Raw genomic sequence first — 14,643 nt, forward strand, 5'->3', positions numbered from 1 at the left:
GCCGCCGCCGGTGCAGCACGGGAGGTGTAGTCCTGCCGCCGCCGTGCACCCACCCACCGGCGCGGCGCGGCCCGGAGCAGCGGCTGCAGGGCGGCGGAGGGGACTGGCTCCGCTCGGCTGCCCCCCTACCCCGGACGCGAACCCTCGCACACGCCCGGCCGTGGGGACCGCTGGTGGCCGCCCCGTGCACGCCCGGCCGTGGGGACCGCTGGTGGCCACCCCGTGCACACCCGGCCGTGGGGACYGCTGGCGGCCGCTCCATGCACACCCGGCCGTGGGGACCGCTGGCGGCCGCTCCATGCACACCCGGCCGTGGGGACCGCTGGTGGCCACCCCGTGCACACCCGGCCGTGGGGACCGCTGGCGGCCGCTCCATGCACACCCGGCCGTGGGGATCGCTGGCGGCCGCCCCGTGCACACCCGGCCGTGGGGACCGCTGGTGGCTGCCCCGTGCACACCCCGCCGTGGGGACAGCTGGCAGCCACCCTGTGCACACCTGGCTGTGGGGACCGCTGGCAGCCACACTGTGCACACCCAGCTGCGGTGACCACCGGTGGCCACTTTTGTGGTTTGAGTGTGATTGTTAACACACAGAAAACCACACAGTTACAGAAACACGGTCAATTCCAATTTGCCCTTTCCGTGGCTGTTGCAGGTTGGGGGCAGTGGGGCGCCGAGCGTTTTGGTCCTGGTCACGGGAGCTCGATGTCCCTGGAGACCCTTCTGCGCTCAGGCATCCCCGAAGGTAGAGCCGTGCTGCCGCGCTTGGGGCTGCGGTGGGCGAGCTGTACAAGGTGGAGAGCATCTTCCAGAGCGTTTGATCTTTGCTGTCTGGTGAACTGCTCCGGGCTGTTTCTCATCGATCGGTGTAACGAGCCGCTGGGCTACATTCTTGCGCAAGCTTAGTTCTGCTATTTCCGCCAAGTTGCACAGGGTCCCCCCCACCCCCCCCAGTAACTGTCTAATCGTGCTTTATCTAACAAAAGTTAGATCTCTAACAGCTATATAGCAATACACTCAAGGTCAAATTCCAGGCCTCTGACATCAGCCCGATTACTTGAGTGATGTTAGCTCTGCAGGCCAAGACAGTCCCCGGCCTTGTCCCCCGACCTCCCAGGTCTCTCCGGAGCAGGGTCGCCGGGCGGCTGGGACCCACATCACTGCTGCTGCAAATCCGTCGCGGGCCCTGGAGCAGCCCTCGGTGCCCCAGCCCCTCTGCTCAGCCCTGCACGCTGCTGAGGCTACTCTCCCCACTCCTGCTCTGACCAGGGATGCAGCGGGGATGGGACCCTTCCTCGAAATCCAGCTCCCCAGATCAGAGCGGGAAAAGGGAAAAGAGCAGGAGAGCCTGCAGAGTCTCAGCTGTCACTTCTTTGGGACTGGATTTCACGCCCTCTCAGCTGCAGAGCAAAGCACAACTAGGAAAGTGGAAAAAAATCACTATTGTGCCATTTCGAAACTCTCATCTTGAAAGGCAGTTGCATGAGTTTATGGGGGTGGGGGGAGGTCACAATTTTTCTTCCAAGTAATCCACAGAATGACCACCCCCCTGCTGCACATCTCTGGCAACCTCCAACCAACTCCTCACCTCACGGTCTGTGCTGAGGGGCCTGGGGTGCACGTGCCCACCCCAACAAGGGACTGCATCACGGCTGCAGGACAGTCCCACTGTCATTCCTCTTGGTCTGGCAAGCTGCCTGGCTCCTCCACAGCTGCTGGGGCTCTGCCCAAAGCGGGCCGATCCCAGCGGAGTTAAGAGCAGGGTATGTCAGCTCACGCGGGCCTTGCTGGAGACACAAGACCATGGGGAAGCAGGGGGTGAGCTGCAGGCTGGCCCAGCTGCGGCTGCAGGGAGGCAGAGATCTGCCGCCATTCCTGAAACTGCAGCCAGTGCCCAGGGAAGGGCCCTGGGGACCCCATCGAGGATCAAGGTGTGCGGGCTGGTCACGGAGCTCACGTCACCCACGGCACACACAGGGCCGGATACCCTGCTTTGTGCCAAAATGATCGACGGGACCAGGGTCCTTAGCGCGACCCCTTCTCTGAGAAGAGCCATATCCTGGGGAGAAATAGTCCTCTGAGGACTATCAAGGGATCTGATCCCTATAATTGTAGGTTTTACTGTGGCCTCCCTGGGAGGTCCAGCTATAGATTGCACTCCTCTCCTGGAGAAGTCAGAGGGCTATAATGCCCGACCTTCTCCCCCTGGCATGACTTGGGCCTGGAATAACTGGCATGATCCACAGGCAGAAGCCGATAGGATTACCATCTTAGCTAAAGAACGGAAGTTGAGGCGGGGAAAAGGAAAAGCATTGGTCTGTGCGGTACTGGGGGCTGCCTTAGCCACTGCCCAACAAAATAGGCATGTAAACCAACAGGCCGAAAGCGAAGCGACTAAATCGCTGCAAGACCTAGTTAAAGCTCTGCAAGAACAACTAGGAAATGAGACACAGAGCCTTTCCGATCGGCTTGCCGCCGAACGGATAACTAATCAGAGACTGCAGACCACCTTGGCGGAATCATTAGAGAGGGAAGGAATACTGAGGGAACAGCTGGAGGGGACTCATTCCCTCGTCGATGAGGAAGTACCGAAATTATTATATCCCTTCGCTGACTTCCAGTGTGTGAGGAAGTTACACCCCTCAGAGGAGGAGGGAGCTGTAATGCAGCCCCTGACTAAAACAGAGACTGTTGATAATGGTCAGGGTGCAAATCACCACGCGCACCATCCCTTACTCCCCTGTGGATTTGGCTAAGATGCAGGAAAAATACTCCCGGAGCCCCCGAGAAACTGAAACCGAGAACGTGTGGAGGGTGTCCCTCCCAGGGGGAGATCGTATCCTACTGAGTGAAGATGAGGCAAGAGGACATTGGGGACCTGGAGTTTTCTTGACCCTAGACGATAATAGAGAACCATGGTCTCTAACCCAGAGGGTAGCGTACCGGGCAGGAGGATTAGACCCAATGGAGAGGGGGGACCCTTTCTCCATTAAAACGCCCACTCAGGCCATGTTTTGGAAAGCGTGCAGAAAACTGATGGCCTTCAGCTGATGCATGACCGCCTGCTAGTTCCACAACAGCCCTCTCCCATGCGATATGTGGCAGACCCCGAAAGATTGCATCCTTTGATCGGGGGATTGCCTGATGCTTTGAAGCTGTATGCTGTCCACTGACAGGACCGGTTGCGGATTCCCCAACTGAGATGGAGGGGAGGCCCCCCCCCCATACAACTTGGGGAGAAATTGCGCAATAACTGATTAATTATGGAGGACGCATGGGATTCACTGGCCAGGGAGAAACAAAATCCAAGGCAGATATCAGAAGGGTTGAGAGGAATGGAAAAACGAAAGCAGTAATTCCGCTTAATTTGTCACGACCCCACCCCCTGGGGAAACCGGCGTGACCCCCCAATAATAGGGGATACACATTATGGATGGAAGGCATTTCAAGAGGAATTCCTTGGGAAGGCTCACAGAGAATAACAATGGAGATTTACTGATTACTTTTCCCCTGGGTCCTTTTTGAACACCTGTTACCTTTTTAGTGGATACTGGAGCGCAGATGTCAGCTCTGCGAGCGGATGAGGCCGACCGCTACGGCATAATCGCCAACAGAAAACAAAATTGGGTTACTGATGTGTTCAGAAATTCCAGACCCCAGACAACCGCTCGAGTAAAATGTTGGTTGCCTGTGGACGAATCCCCAGTAAAGGTTCTCGTGATATTGGGGAGTTTGCCAATGAACATTTTGGGACTTGATTTGCTCAAAGGGCGAGCTTGGATAGATTCGAAAGGGAAAGACTGGGTGTTTGGCTTACCGACAGTTTTGGTGCGACTGCTACAATCCGCACCAGAATTACCTCTCTCTAAGACTGCAAATGTTAAACCCCATCCTCTCCCTCTAGGAGCTAGAGAAGGGATTACCCCAGTAATTTCAGATCTGAAGGAAAAGGGAATAATTATCCCTGTACATTCCCCCTATAATTCTCCCATTTGGCCTGTGCACAAGCCAGACGGCAAATGGCGGCTAACAGTTGATTATCGGTGCCTAAACGCCAATACAGGTCCCTTAACAGCCGCTGTGCCAAACATAGCGGAACTGATTGCAACCATTCAGGAACGAGCCCACCAAATTTTGCCAACCATTGACGTAAAAGATATGTTCTTTACGGTCCCCTTGCAGGACGTGGATAGAGCGTTTTGCTTTTACATGAGAAGGCGTACAATACACGTTTACCCGTCCTCCCCAGGGACATTGTCATCCACCGACCCACTGCCCACTGTGCCTTAGCACAGGAACTTGCCCAAATTACCCCTGGGGAGGGAGTTAAAGTATATCAGTATATCGATGACCTGCTGAGAGCGCAGCTAACAGAGGCAGCAAACAGACGCAGCAGTTTGCACAGCAGTGTTTGGGCTCTGACTAGAACTTTTGAGGACCTTGCTGGAAGTTGTGGGCTTTCTGAGGACCCCCGAGGAACTAGCAGGTGATTGCTGTGAGCAGGAAAGGGGAAGCTAGGCAAGGACAACTGCAGGAAGCCTTAACTTCTACTGGGAGAAGCTCTAGCTAGGTGTAGCTGACGAGCTCTCTCGGTTGCCCCTGACCAGAGGGAGTCAGGGCCTTTGATCCAGGTGGCCCTTGATTAGGGCGGGTCAAGCAGCCTGTGAGTCAGTGCTAGGGAGAGGCCTATATAAGAGCCAGGCCTAGAGTGTAGCTCTCAGATGCAGCAGTTTGTGCAGCAGGGTGCAAGAAGGCACCTTTGTTTCTGATCCCTCTGGTGTATGCTTCATCAAGTGTGGTCATGACATGCTGCAGAGCACATTCCCCAGGGGCTGTTGGAGTTGCTGCATCAGCTGTGTCAGAGGCTTGGGCCCAGACAGACCCTCTGACAGCTGATGCAGCTCTGCAGGTCTCAAGTTGCAGGGAGTGCTTGGGGCCTCTCCAGAAGGCCTGGGCTGGCAATCAGCTCTTCTGCAGGAGGTGTGCTGCTGTTGACAAGTTGTGTCATCAGGTAAGAGAGGTTACGGGAGGAAGTCAGTAGGCTGCGTAGCATCTGAGAAGATGAGCAAGAGATAGGGTATTCTTGGAAACTGTACAGCTCCAGGAGTCCCAACCCCCCACAGCAGTGGAGTTGCCGGAGGGCTCTGTGCCGTGTGAAACGGTACATCACAACACTGTAGAAGGCAGCTGGAAGCTGGTCACTGCTTGTGGGAGGAGAAAGGCTCCTACTCCTCCYGARGAYTTGCAKTTGARGAACAGGTTTAGTGCCCTCCAGGATGAGAAGGAGCTGGGCATGGCTGCAAGGGAAGCAACTGGCACAACAGACCCTGTGCCTTGCAGGAACACCTGGAAGAAGCGGCGGGTGATTGTTGTGGGKGACTCCCTGCTGCAGGGGACGGAAGCACCTATCTGCCGAGCTGATCTCTTACCTAGAGAGGTTTGTTGCCTGCCAAGGGCTCAAATATGAGATGTAGATGAGGATATATCAGTAACAGTTGTGAAAATTGTATCCTTGGGTGCATTCTTGTCTGAAGCTCCTGGTAACAGTTCCCCCCCCCTTTCCTTTCCCCTTTTGAGACTCCTTGTCTGAGGCCCCTGGTAACAGAAGGACTGGTTGGAGATATGAAGGTTGGGGGCAGCCTTGGCTGCAGCGACCATGAGATGGTGGAGTTCAGGATCCAGCAAGGAGGAAGCAGGGCAATAAGTAGGATTGCAACCCTGGACTTTAATGGGACCCTCTCCCATTAAGCTTGCACCCCAATTCCAGCCCAGTTCAAAGAATGTATGGTTCACTGATGCATCCTCTAGAAGAGAAGGAAAAGTGTGGAGATATCGAGCCATAGTGTTACATGTCCATTCGGGAGACCAAGTTGTAACCAAGGGGGAAGGAAGAGCACAGGTGGGAGAGCTGATAGCAGTGTGGAGTGCGATGATAAAGGAAGTAGGGAACAAGGATCTGTCACACATCTATACGGACTCCTATGCAGTGTTTAAACGGTGTACGGAATGGCTTCCCTTTTGGGAACAGAATAAGTGAGAAGTTAACCGGGTGCTGGTATGGCAAAAGGATAAATGGGAGGAGATTCTGGACATTGCTAAGCATAAGCCCATCTTTGTGGGATGGATTGTGGCCCATCAGAAAGGGAGCAATCCAGCTCACCTTCTCAGTAACCAGGTGGATTCCCTAACTCGCTTGGCGATGATGGTAACAACAGGAGAGGAAAGAGAAGGGAAGTGGGAACCTTTGCTAGAGTGGTTGCATGTTAAACGTGGCCACTCAGGAATTAAAGATCTCTTTAAAGAAGCAGGGAGCCGAGGGTGGCCGGTGACTCGTGAGCTATGCAGTACTGTTATTTCCGCATGCGGTCAGTGTTGTACACGTCTCGATCACCACCCTGTGCGAAACCACCCACTTCATCTGAGAGACAACAAGGGTCTATGGGAAACGTGGCAAGTAGATTACATAGGTCCTTTCAAGAAATCAGAGGGATAATAGTATGTTTTGGTTGGGGTAGAAGTTGTCTCAGGCCTCATTCAAGCCGAAGCAGTGGCACGAGCTACTGGAGAAAATACAGTAAAAGCGCTGAAGAAATGGTTCAGTTACTTACCCAAACCTAAATCTATCCAATCCAACAATGGTAGCCATTTTACTGCCTGGGTGGCCCAAGAATGGGCAAAAGATGAGGGAATTCAATGGACGTTTCATACCCCCTACTATCCCCAAGCTAATGGGATAGTAGAAAGAGCGAATGGATTGTTAAAACCTGCCCTCAAGTTACACAGCGCTGGGTGGCCTGCACGACTTCCTGATGCTGTGGTGAAGGTTAATAACAGGTGGGGAAAGAACGGGTGTCCTAAACTTGCTGCCTTCTGTCCTAACCCCCCTTCCTTTTTGCTGGGGAAAAAAGGAAGGCAAGGATCTGGTAAAACCCCTTCACTACCCAGGGCAGCCAGTCCTAGTTGATCTGCCAACCATAGGGGAGGTATCCCTTACTTTGAAATCGCTGCTAAACCTATATGCATGGGTCACCACCGACATCCACGGCAAAGAACACCATATTAGCACCCGCTAGATTGTACCATCCTTCTAAAACTGTTGCTTTTATATGTTTTCCTACTTTCAGATGTTAGAATAAGAAACCTCGATGAGGAACATATGATATTATTAACTATATTGTTAATTGTGTTTATTATCTCATTAGCTCTGTCTGTAAGTTGTGTTTATTTACAAAGGGAAGGATGTTTTGGGTGACCATCCTCATCACCCTCAACATCGTTGGTAACATACGAGGGGAAGAATCCCCAAGTTTAGCTTGGGAATTGATACAAGGGTTTATACGAGTATGGAATCATACTGACCAAGGGGTATGTGTGGCCCTCCCTAGGTCAGCTCAAGAGGGAATCAGAATGGGGTTGCTTTCGATAAATCTTATAAAGTTTCTTATAAAGGGGATCGATTGGAAAAAAAAACACACTCCAGGATTTTAATGGATACAAATAGCGGCTCCCAAACAATGGAAATCACTCATGGGGAAATTATAGTAACACTGTGGTAGATTGGTGGGAACAGTATGCAGGAACCCCTATGTGTAATATTTCCAAAATCCCTTGGATGATTTCCAATGGTACTTGGGAAAATATGTGGAATAGCACTTGTTTAAACATTACTAATTCAACTAATCTGAAATGTGTCTCCTTTAACCATATAAAGTGGGGAAATCCCCCAAATAAAAATACAGATTACTCTGAATTTGAATATAATGTATTGTGGACCCCATCGTGGTGTCTAGAAATCCCAGACCATCAAGGAAATATTAGCACAAGAAATCGCTCCTACCATAATTGGGCTTGGTCATGGAGACATATTTTGGGAAAAGAACCAAAGGACCCCAATGATGTCAAAAAGAATATACAGAAAAATCAGTATCAAAATGAGTCTCAAAATTTTAACTGTACCCATGTCATAAATTGTACCCCTGGTGCGGGTAATCCTGTGGAAACGTGGTATATCCCTGAACTCCAAACCTTTATACGAGATATGTGTACCTGTTGGGGGTACCCTTCCTACAGTTTTCACAACGCGTACCATAGTTGTGACAAAATTGTAAATAAGGCAGGGAAACATACTAAATTGGGAGGATGTGGAATACCGGTCTCTCAGGAGGAGGAAACCTGCTCCATGGCAAGGTATCCACCTCCATCTGGTACAGTGTGGGGATGTTCAAATGGAAAATTATATTCCCATCTTAATATAAAACAGCATGCTGGGCTGAAGTGCGGAGTTGGAACACCAACCATGTGTCCTAGGGGGATTTTTAACTTTACCTCACCGCATAGGAGAAAGCGAAGGGGAAGTGATAAACCCCAAGCTCGACCCGAATGGGCCATACATGGAGTTCAAATACCTGACTATTATACTTGGGGAATGAGAACATCTTTGATGTTAGAAAACATATTTGCCCTGTATGTAACCCTTAAAAGACACCAATTTGTCTTAGAAAATATTACATGGCAAATACATATTTCAAGTAATTGGACTCGGTATGCCTTTGGGAAGCTGAATACTCAATTATGACAAGCATCTAAAATGATACTACAAAATAGGTTAGCCTTAGATATACTGTTATTAAAAGAATGTGGGGTTTGTGGTATATTAAATCATACTGGAGAAGAAGGCTGTGTTACAATTCACAACGCCGCTACCTCGATCGAAGAAGCTCGCGCTAAAACGAAGGAAGCTGCTGACCGAACTGGGGAATTATTCTACGCCACGCAGCCGAAGGACTGGTTCGACGGATGGAGTCCAAGCTCTTGGCTAGGATCAGCCCTGAGATCGTTAGGACTCACCAGATGGGGAAGGCGGCTACTAAACATTGGACTAATGCTGTTATGTGGATTTTTATTTTTGATGATTGGTTTGGCAGTAGTGTGGTGTATGATTAACCGTTTGCTCTCTTCAGTTTCCTCTCCCTTTTCACCCTCCGTTCGCTATGTACAGATCACCACCCTAGAAGGACTCTACGGAAACAGGATTCAACCGAGTGTTTGAGCCACGGGGTGGTGTGAGAGACTGAGAAGCTGAAAGCGTCAATGTCTCAAACACCTGGCAGAAGAAGAAGGGAATATTACAATACTAACGAAATAAGGTGCGGCTAGAAAAGAGGGTCTTGCGAAGGCAGGACAGCACTTTTCTGGGGCCAATTTCCTTATCTTGGGTAGCTGTCTCAAAACAAGCCCGCGACAGCATCGCGCCGGCGCCTCTGACAGGGAGGCGGGGACGGGCTCTCACTGCACACCGCCCCCAAGCCCTGTCAGGGAAGGTTCGAGAACAACCCACTGCGCATGCGAGGTAATTAGCATATGGGGCGGGCTGGGGGCGGGGACTAGTCTATAAATAGCACCACTGGGGGAAGCTGCGTGTGCACCCGCCCTGTGAAGGAGTCGCGGATGTTACTGGGATCCAGGGTGGTGATCCGGATCTTTCCTTTACCTCTATCGTTCTGTCTTACTTTCTTCCTTTCTCTCTCTTCCTTGTATGTTCCAGGCCGTTCAGCCCTTTATAAGCCCTTTTGAGGTTTAAACAACTTCTGCCATAAATAAAACTCTTCAATCGATCGTTTGGTGTCAAAGGGAAATGGGAGCTGCTCTGTGATGCTGCCAGTTCCTAGATCTTGTCCTCATGGCCGCGTGAACTCCCAAACCGTGTCAGAGCTTCCTCTGAAAGAGGCCCCGGCTGTGAGCGCTGGTCTCTCCAGGCCAGGCTCTGCTCCCCCTCTGGGCAGTGCCACCTCACTAGCTGACCCGGGCTCCCCCATCCCCCAGGCTACGGCACACAGATGTCCTGAACAAAGGCACTGGACACAAACCCTTCCCCGAGGACAGGGTTTATGCCCAAGGGCCACCACAGAAACCCATCCTGTCCTACCTCTCACAAAGAGGTACACCTGCAGGTGCAGAGGACACAAGCCAGGGCTTGCAGAACAGCCCCTTCCCAGACTCACAGACAGCAGCAGAGAGGCTCAAGGGAGCCTGTGTCAGCTACAACATTACCTAGAGAACAAGTGCGGGCTTGAAGATAACTCAGCAGAGCACAAAGCTCATGCAAAACTCTGATTGCAGCACCAAGAGCAAAGGGCTCCAGACACTGCACAGTTAATCAAAGGCTCCAGGCAGCATGGTGAAGCCCAGGCCATGCACAGCTGTACAGAGAGATACAGGTCTGGATGGCAAAAGGTTTCTTCCAGGAAAGGTTTGGAGCAACAGGCAGAGAGGTTGGGGAGGGAGCTCCTCTTCCAGCAGGTGCCACTGGATGACCAGTGCCGTTTTCTCAGCAAGTGTATGACCTATATCTCAGGAAACCTTCACACATATCGGAGCCCCCAGAAGTGACATGAGAACAGAGCAGATATACTCCAAAGGGCAATGGCTATCTAAGGAGGGAAGAAAAGAAATGTATAAAAACAGGAGCAGAAGGGAAGAACAGAGAAAAGCTGCTCTGGCACTACAAATAGCCCCAGCATCCCTTGATCTGTCCTCATGAACCAGCAACTGAGGCCAGAGCAGTAGAGCTGAGAGTTAGAAATGAGGTCCTCGAGTCTAAAAATTTTTATGAGACTCAAACTGGGGTTAAACTGTGTACTTTGTTTGGAATCATTGGTTACATCTTTTTCCTGGGTAGCTTGAGATTTAAATCTTTGAACATATTTAGATTTTTTCCCCCTTGTTTTTTCAGAGAATGTTGAGTTTCTGTGTTCTCATACATAGTCTTCTCTACAGGCAACAGTTCCTCCTTATTTGCAGTCTTCTGTATGATTTCAGCAGACTGCCTCACATACTTGAGCGACTGTATTCGTTCCATGTATCCAGGTTTCAGCTCATGCTCTTCTGACTTGAACAGCAGATCAGTGTATTCTGGAGTGGAGAGTGGGTTGGGCCTCAGGGCAATTTCTTGCAGGTGCTGGAGACACTCCGATGATCTAGTAATGAGACCTACAAGTCTCTCTTTCATTTCTTCATATTCCTGTTGCAGCTTCTCATGGGAGCTGTGCCTGTGCTGGTGCCCATCCTGCCCAGCGTGTCCCATTTCCTTCATGACTCTTGGTGACGGGTCCAGTCCCCAAGGGTCTGCTCCCCCCTCTTGTCCCTCCTGAAATGCTGCTGCCTTTTCCTTCCCCTCCTGCCTTGGCACCGGGACACCTCTTCCCTGCTCACAGGCCGCTCTGTCTTCCTCCTCCCTGCACTGCAGTCGCTCCCCGTGGGGCTGGCGACACCCCAGCTCCTTGAATGTGTCCCTTGGCACTGCCCCACAGCGTACAGCATGGCCCCACGCTGCCGCCAGCCTGCCGGGGACCGTGAGGGCAGGCAGGGGCAAGGTGACCTCCCCAGCCACCAGTGCTCCTGCCAGGCTCCTTCCTGCCCCATCTCCCCACGTCCTCACTCTGCTCATCCAAGGGGGCGATGTAGTTTGGGGGGGACTACCTAGTTTCCAGGGCAGCTATGTGGGCAGGGGTTCCCAGCCCCAATGGGAATGGCTTTGGGAATCTCTGTTCCGGTCAAGCTCTTCCCCTGCTTTATACTCACAGTTTCTCCTTTTCATTGCCTTATTTCTTATCTGTCTAGCCCCTCTCTGCCTATTTCCGATCTGCGCAGGAAAAGTCCAGCTTGGACAGCCAAGGGCTGCACTCAGACTTCGCCCCCAAGAAGTGTCCTCATGGTGGCCCTGCTCCCAGAGCACCCGGCGGGGCTATTCTGACACTGCCCGTGCTGGCTGTAGAGAGCATGCGTGCTCATTGCATCACTTCCACTTTCATTTTCTGCTTCCTTCCTCACTTTGTAGCACCCAGTTTACTGAGTGTGTCCCCTCAGACTGCCCCGAGCGGTCCTGCTGTCTGCAAGGAGCCCCGGGGTGAAGCGAGCCAGCTCCGCTGAGGCGAGCTCCTTGGCCACTTGCCCTCCTGCAGGCTCCTTCCTGACCCCCCCTTGGGACTTCTTCATCCTGCTGAGGCAGAGTCACCGCTGCAGGAGCCCCAGCTCCGGAAGGTAAGTTCCGTGGGGATGTGTCTGCGCAGCTGCAGTCAGGGTTGGCAGAGTCCTGGCCTGGATCTTGCTCTCAGAGATGCTAAACGCAGCTTTATCTACTGGACTGCTGGAGCTGAGGCGTTCCCCCCTCCGGGCCTGCTAGCCGCCATGCTGTTTTCCCCCTTTCCCAGGTCCAGCCAGTAGCAAGGCTAGGCGTGAGTTCCCAGCAAGCATGTTAAGGGATGTTGCACGGGGCTGCTGTCTCTGGCAGGCCTATTCCCTGAGACACAACAATACTGAAGTTAGGGCATTAATAACCCTGCAATGGCCTCTAAGCGTTCAAGTGAAAGGAAGAGTCGCACGTCTCTCACTTGAAATCAAAAGCTAGAAATGATGAAGCTTAGTGAGGACGGCGTGTCGAAAGCCAAGACTGGCTGAAAGCTAGACCTTTTGCGCCAAGCAGTTAGCCAAGTTGTGAATGCAAAGGAAAAGTCCTTGAAGGAAATTCAAAGTGCTGCTCCAGTGAACATACGAATGATAAGAAAGCGAAACAGCCTTCTTGCTGATAGGGAGAAATTTTTAGTGGTCTGGATAGAAGATCAAACCAGCCACAACATTCCCTTCAGCCAAAGCCTCATCCAGAGCAAGGCCCGAACTCTCTTCAATTCCTTGAAGGCTGAGAGAGGTGAGGAAGCTGCAGAAGAAAAGTTTGAAGCTAGCAGAGGCTGGTTCATGACATTTAAGGAAAGAAGGCATCTCTGTAACATAAAAGTGCGAGGTGAAGCAGCAAGTGCTGCTGTAGAAGCTGCAGCAAGTTATCCGGAAGATCTAGCTAAGAGAATTGATGAAGGTGGCGACACTAAACAACAGGTTTTCAGTATAGACAAAACAGCCTTATAAGGGAAGAAGATGCTATGTAGGACTTTCACAGCTAGAGAGGAGGAGTCAATGCCTGGCTTCAAAGCTTCAAAGGACAGGCTGACAGCAAGAGAACTAGAACTGACAGCAAGAGAACTAGCATTAGAAGTGGAGCCTGAAGATGTGACTGAATTGCTGCAATCTCATGATAAAACTTTAACAGATGAGGAGTTGCTTCTTCTGGATGAGCAAAGAAAGTGGTTTCTTGAGATGGAATCTATTCCTGGTGAAGATGCTGTGAACATTATTGAAATGACAACAAAAGATTTAGAATATTCCATAAACTTAGTTGATAAAGCAGCAGCAGAGTTTGAGAGGACTGATTCCAATTTGGAAAGAAGTTCTATTGTGGTAAAAAGCTATCAAACAGCACTGCATGCTACAGAGAAATCCTTTGTGAAAGGAAGAGTCAATCGATGTGGCAAACATCATGCCTGTCTTATTTTAAGAAATTGCCACAGCCACCCCAGCCTTCAGCAACCGTCACCCTGATCAGTCAGCAGCCATCAACATTGAGGCAGGACCCTCCATCAGCAAAAAGATTATGACTCACTGAATTTTCAGATGATGGTTAGCATTTTTTAGCAAAAAAGTATTTTTTAATTAAGGCATGTACATTGTTTTTTTAGACATAATATTATTGCACACTTAATAGACTACAGTATAGTGTAAAGATGACTTTTATATGCACTTGGAAACCAAAAAATGTGTGTGACTCACTTTATTGCGATATTTGCTTTATTGCGGTGGTCTGGAACCGAACCCGCAATATCTCTGAGGTATGCCTGTACATGCAAACCGCGCCCACGTAAGCACAAACAACACAGAAGAGAAGGCTGAGAGGAGATATTATTAATGTGTACAAATATCTTCAGGGATGGTGTCAAGAGGATGGAGCCACACTCTTCTCAGTGGTGCCCAGCAACAGGACGTGAGGCAATGGGCACAAACTGAAACACAGGCAGTTCCATCTGAACATGAGGAAAAACTTCTTTGCTGTGAGGGTGACCGAGCACTGGAGCAGGTTGCCCGGAGAGGTTGTGGAGTCTCCTTCTCTGGAGATATTCAAAACCTGCCTGGACACAATCCTGTGCAACGTGCTCTAGGTGACCCTGCTTGAGCAGGGGGGGTTGGACTAGATGATCTCCAGAGGTCCCTTCCAACCTCAACCATTCTGTGATTCTGTGAAATCGCCTGATCCTGTTCTTATTCACTGACTAATTGGGCTCAAAGTTCACCAGCAGCTCTCGCACATGCCCTCACCCTGGCCTCTCTAGCATCCAGCCCTCAGACCTGTGGTCCCTGCAGTACGTGGCAGGGGGGAGGCTCCCCCCAGGCTGTGCCCAGCGCCGGGATGTTCCCCTGGCCGGACAAAACGCGTGCACAGTATAATCAAGCTCACAAGGGCAGGGAGCCATACCCTTCTATTTCCAAAGCTGATTTTCCAACGGCTCAGCTCTCAGAAGAGGTCGTACAACTCCTTGTTCTACCCTTGAGGGGAAATAAATGGTAGAATCCTCGTTTTGGGGAGAGGCCTCACCCTCTCAGTGTGGACAAGGCTGAGGGCTCAGCGCTGGCGTTTGTCCTGCCTGATCAATCACTGAGCAAGGAGACACTGAGTGATTTCAGGGGACTGAAGAGGCAAACTGCTCAAAAGCCCCCGCACACAGCAATTGCGTTGGGGGCGGATGGGCCATGGCTGTGCTG

The 14,643-nt window shown here is 51.3% G+C and overlaps 2 protein-coding genes across 3 annotated transcripts in view; one reads left to right on the forward strand and one right to left on the reverse strand.

Annotated features, from left to right (window-relative positions):
* Positions 1 to 11,092, reverse strand: part of LOC112961754 (zinc finger protein 25-like) — a 16,625-nt gene extending 5,533 nt beyond the window's left edge. Inside the window, exon 1 of the mRNA XM_026057248.1 lies at positions 10,832 to 11,092. Coding sequence (XP_025913033.1) covers positions 10,832 to 11,092 — 261 coding nt within the window. The remainder of the gene's footprint in view (positions 1 to 10,831) is intronic.
* A 751-nt stretch (positions 11,093 to 11,843) lies between these two features.
* Positions 11,844 to 14,643, forward strand: part of LOC112961756 (stonustoxin subunit alpha-like) — a 7,958-nt gene continuing 5,158 nt past the window's right edge. For both annotated transcript variants that reach the window (XM_026057249.1, XM_026057250.1), the window contains exon 1: positions 11,844 to 12,039. The gene's annotated coding sequence lies outside the window, so the exon portion shown is untranslated. The remainder of the gene's footprint in view (positions 12,040 to 14,643) is intronic.

The sequence above is a fragment of the Apteryx rowi genome, unplaced genomic scaffold (genome assembly GCF_003343035.1).
Source record: "Apteryx rowi isolate R43461 unplaced genomic scaffold, aptRow1 scaffold_1378, whole genome shotgun sequence".
NCBI lineage: Eukaryota > Metazoa > Chordata > Aves > Apterygiformes > Apterygidae > Apteryx > Apteryx rowi.